Raw genomic sequence first — 5,251 nt, forward strand, 5'->3', positions numbered from 1 at the left:
TTCTGTCAGATGAGACTGTCAATACATTTGTTTTTTCCCACGTATAAGATTCATGGATATGAGAATGTTTGGTAATACATGAAGAAAAGCAGCAACTTGCTCTTTGATTATGCGAGTGGTAATGCTGTGCTTTGCCTCGAATTTCAGAAACACAAACCCAGTTGGCAGACTTGGGTCAGCTAATGGATGTTCCACAGGCAGGTGATCCCTTGTGGAGTTGCGCGTTGGTAACACAGTTTGTTCTGCTCTGCAGCACAGCGATGCGTGTGTGCTGGCTGGTGGGGACGGAGAAATGCGGTCAGCGTGTGAGACTGCCACACCTGGAGGCAGTGGTACTTGGGCGCGGCCCGGAGACTGGGATAACGGATAAGAAATGTTCACGGCAGCAAGGTAAGGCTTAGGTCAAATGCTGCTTCCTACACGCAGCAGCAGCCCAACTTACCTCCTTTCTCTGCATGGTCTGTAGTGTTGCCTAGTCCTTGAATCAGTCTCTTTCAATAAGCACTTTCAGAGATCTCAGGATCTTGAAAAATCAGAGGCACCTAATGACAGGAGGTTCACCTTTGTGCACTAAAGCATTGAACCTAATCCTGAGTTTCCAGGCCTGCAGTCATGTTGCAGTGTGTGCACTCTTGGTTTGTGAGCAGGTCATCATCTCCCTAAGTGTTGCACCTACTGATATTTAGTATGACTTGTTATTTTGTGCATAAAAAACCATGCTCTTGGGGAATATATAAAAATATCTGTGATCTATAAAATAGTACACATCTTGCTTGCCTCATCTTTTTTTCCCTCTGTGCACAATCCTAATCTAGTCCTTACTGTCACAGAGGGCTTGGTAAGAACATCAAGAACGTGTAGAAGACCACCATGGGTTCCACCTTTAACCTGAAAGAATTTTGCTGATCATGGCCTGACTCAGTGTGTGGGTTGGCTGTGTTTTACCTGTGGTCCTGGAAAGAGGGGAAGCGGCAGAAGTTTTCTTTGCACACATTCACAGAGTTCAGCTTCAGAAGGCAGCAGATCTTCCAGCAGAGGGGTGTTTTCTGCACTGGGTGGTTCAGGAGAGTTCTTATTATTTACGCTGTTTTATCACACTTTGTTCCTCCTTTCTTTCTTTCCAGTTCAGTTAAAAGCAGACTGTAACAAGGGATATGTCACAGTTAAGCAGGTAAGTTTTTGTGTGTGGATGTACAATATTCCTGGCACATACTGGGGTGGTTGGACCTAACTGCACAAATGCTCCACGTGGTGATTCTGATCACTGAGTCTGAAGGACCTGATGCTGTTTTTGTGGCCAATGGAGACCACAGCAAGTGGTCCTTGGAAGGGATCTTTCTTCTCTGTGCACCTCTGTGAAAGACTGCATTATTCCTTCCAGACTTGCAGCATCAGAGAAAGCTGCTGTGAATCCTCAGCCAGTTCTTTCAGGTGCTGCATTTGGGATATTTTGGAGTTCTTCCCCTAAACTTGCTTATGTGTCTCCTGAGTATTAAACTTCTAAAGCTGAGGCAGCCCTTTTGTTTAAGGTTAAAGTTCTTGTGTTAACAAGACTACACAGTTGTGGAAGGTTTTTGTTTGATGGCTAATAGAGCCAAAGATGTGGTTACTTCTGGGAAAGGATGGGATGTGAAACAGCACTGAAGGCATTCTAATGTTACCAACTGAATGGATGTAGGCCTACTCCCTCATACTTGTGAGGACCAGTATTCCTGAGATAATACAAAGGGAAAAATTGGGTTTCTGGTGCTGGGGAGTGTATGTGTGCCCACAGCATCAGCATGTGCGGACAACACACTTATTGTGTTCTGCCTAATGAGGAGTAACATCTTCCCTCAAAATGCCTTCAGAACTCAGCAAGCACAGGGACTCCACTGGTGTCTGGTGAATCCTGCAGAGATCTCTGACAGTTTGTCACAGAAGTCAACCTTAGCCACAATTTGAATACTGTGTTCCAGGAATCTCAGGGCTGGGAATAGCTTCTGGCAGTGGGTGCCAGCATGTTTTCACTGCCTGTTCAAGAGTTGCTTCCCAGGTGATAGATATGTGGCACAGGGTCCCAGTGATCTGTTGTTTGGTAGTGCACAGGGGATGTGAATTGTACTTGACCTGAGTGAAACTTCACAACTGTAGACTAAAGAGAACCTGGCTGGAATCAGGCATATACTTCATTGCAGTGAATACCAAGTGAGAGGTACAGCACCATCTGAAGCAGGTAGGGTGCAATCACAGTGACAAATCTAAAGAAACACTGTGAGAGTCACAGGAGACAGCTGATTTCCTAACGCATAAACATTAATCAAAAGCATTTTGCTGAAGAGTTCTGATTTTCCTAGGGTTACCGTCGTGATGGGGCAAAATCCGTCTATCAAAGCAGTCACTGCAGGTGACACAGCACTGTGTCATCAGACTGAAATAATTTGTTAAAACTGCTACTACTCCTTAGAAATAGTTTGCTACTGTTACTAGTTGTTTAATAGGTTAGGTTGCCAATTTTTTTTGAAAAAAGTGCAGCACAAGTGGTGCTATAACTCTATATCCAACTGCTGCAGAGCTGTGAGCTCCCTGTGGCACCTGAGAGTCGTATGCTGATAGCTGTGACTGCAAGACTGAGCCCTAGTGTTGGACCTCGCTGGTCCTCTAGGGCAGGTTGATGTGGGCAGTGAGTACAAAATGCATTTGCTTTCCAGGATAGTGGTATTCCAGGAGAACTGAGCAGAAGTTGACGATTTCAAGGTCAGGCTGGATGAGGCCTCGAGCAACCTGATCTAGTGAGGAGGTGTCCCTGCCCATGGCAGGGGGGGTTGGGACTAGATGATCTGTAAGGTCCATTCCAACCCCTAAATTCTATGATTCTATGCTTCTATGATTCTATGTTTTCACTTACAACATTATTTGCTACATTTTTCCTTTTTCTGTGTACCAAAGATAGGGGTCAACCCAACCAGTGTGGACTTTGTGAATATCGGCAAGGATGAGGTGGTGAAAATGAAACCAGGCCAAGTTCTGCACATTGTGAATAAACTTTACCCCTACACGGTGCAATTTGCCGAGGAGTCAGGGAAAACTGCTGCAGCAGCAGAAGAGAAAATACAAACCGGCAAGGTGCCGCATGGGGGCTCCTGTGGGGATGATGATACAGAGCTTGTGCCCAGAAAAACAATGAAGATGGAGGTGGGGGATACACAAAGCAGTTCTGCAAATCCCAAACTAAGCAATACCAGCATGTCTCCACTTGAAGGAACTTCAAGCAAAAAGGCAAGTGTATTTGTGTTAGTACTTGTGCTGTTTCTCTTAGGGTTGTCTACTCCATGAAGCCTTTGGTCTTTTGAGGATTCTACTGGTTGGGAATCATCTTGGGTGAGCACAGGTCCTCAGAGTATACAGAGCATGTGAGCTGACATGTCCTGATGCAGAGACTGTGCTCCTGACATCACCCAGGCCCTAAGGAATGGATCCCATTCTCACCTGAGCTGAGGGTTTGGTGTGTGTGAGGTGACTTGCTTTTAGTGAGTGAGGATTTAATCTCTGGTTTCTGATGCAGTTTCTGCTAGAAGGACAGTCCGTATGAGCTCAGTTTAGCTGGAGTCACCCAAGGACACTGTCCTGGCTCTGGAGATGGAATCTGCAGTGTTACAAATACAGCAGTGGTAATCTAAAAGCAAGTGCACGGAGAATAGAACAACTTGACCTGTTTTTGTTTGTTTTTAATTGCTTGGAGTTTTTTTCCCCTCCTGCTTTGTTCATTCCTTATGGTAGAACCATGTTTACATTAATGAATGTTTCCAATCAGAATAGTTTGAAAGGGAGTTTTTAGCCCCATGGTGTGGATAAAATGAAAGACTGCTTAATGCATTTGGAACTAGCACAGTTACTGGAGGAGAAGGCACAGAAATGATACCCCTCAGGACAAAATTTCAGTCTCAGGTCACAGTGGGTTAACCACTTCATTTGTGGACTTGGGCTAGTTGTATTAGGGCCAGATTGGTGGTAGTTTGAGCAGGGGGACAAGACTATGCACATGGTTTTCCTTGTCAGTGCTATAATAATGTTTGAAAATCTTCCTCTATAAGAATATGATGAAGGTCATCGTTGATAATGCATGTAAAGTGATCTGAACAGATAGAGCTCCTGTATCGAAAAAAGTGCACTTGGGGCACACCTTCTATTAGGCCAAGTGACCAAGTTAAGAGATAGCAGCTAGACTGGCTTGATCTTCCTGTGCCTGTCTTGTTTTATGTACAAGCTACTGCACAATGTAAAAAAATAAATATATCCAAGAGTAGGGCCACACCCCATAACTGCTTTGGAGATCTTTGTACTTGCTTTGGCCCTTGTGGCCCCTGAAGCAGAGGGTCTTGTAGTAAGATAATCTGTCATCAATAGTAATCAAGGACTGTGCCGTGACATGCACATGCAAATTACTATATTCAAATAGATCTAGAGCTCCCTGTTGTTAAATTTCCAGTATTTGAAAGAGTTAACTTTTCATCTTCACAGTATCTTATTAAAAGTTTTCAAAATTGGCTTTTTGAGGGCAGTTGGAGCAGGTGTGTTGGCATTTTATAGAAGGGAAATAATTCAGCTGTCATTCAGCTGTTATTTTACTGTTACATACTAATGAATGTCCTTAACAGAATGCTTTAAAATTTATAACTGGATACTTAATTGTCTTGTAATTTAATTTTTTGCTTCTGTGCTGTAGGAACATTTAGGACACTGGAGTCAGGGTCTAAAGAGCTCCATGCAAGATCCAGAAATGCAGGTGAGAGATGTCCACTTGTACTTGACAGTAGTTCGTGTCTAACAAAGCTAAATGAGCTTTCTTTATTCTGCAGTTTACTCTGACGATCTGATTAATCAGTGGAGTACTGCATAAGGGCTGAACAGTACTTGCATCTCTCTCTGTAATAACATTAATTTGTGAGTCTCTACTGATTTTGCAGAATGTCATTATCTCAATTACTGTTTAGCTGTCTATACTGTCAAGTTTGGCTAACAGATTTCAAAAAGGCTGATGGGAGAGCAGGCAAGCTGTGCAATTGCTTTGTTTCCTCAGGGAAACCAACTAAAATGGGGTTGTGGTTTGAAGCTGAGCAAATCATGGAGGTTCCAGTTTTCCTGCAGTCAGCACTACCTTATTTCTAAGCATGGTGCAGTTTCCTGGTTTCCAGCAACTCTTAACTTCGACACCTTTGTGCCAGGTGACAGGATCTGACCTCTGGCTTCCCGTTCACCAGGTTTCCTTGTG

General features: G+C 43.8%; 1 protein-coding gene across 2 annotated transcripts in view; it reads left to right on the forward strand.

The window, feature by feature from the left end:
- The first annotated feature begins 260 nt into the window (after nt 1-260).
- The window catches only part of APTX (aprataxin), an 8,773-nt gene continuing 3,782 nt past the window's right edge, over nt 261-5,251 (forward strand). Inside the window, exons 1-4 of one of the 2 annotated variants that reach the window (XM_009084226.1) lie at nt 261-390; nt 1,125-1,171; nt 2,929-3,258; nt 4,706-4,765. In XM_009084226.1, the coding sequence (XP_009082474.1) occupies nt 261-390; nt 1,125-1,171; nt 2,929-3,258; nt 4,706-4,765 (567 nt within the window). The remainder of the gene's footprint in view (nt 391-1,124; nt 1,172-2,928; nt 3,259-4,705; nt 4,766-5,251) is intronic. The other variant, XM_009084227.1, reaches the window with a different exon arrangement.

Source organism: Acanthisitta chloris, unplaced genomic scaffold, assembly GCF_000695815.1.
Source record: "Acanthisitta chloris isolate BGI_N310 unplaced genomic scaffold, ASM69581v1 scaffold1481, whole genome shotgun sequence".
NCBI classification, from domain to species: domain Eukaryota; kingdom Metazoa; phylum Chordata; class Aves; order Passeriformes; family Acanthisittidae; genus Acanthisitta; species Acanthisitta chloris.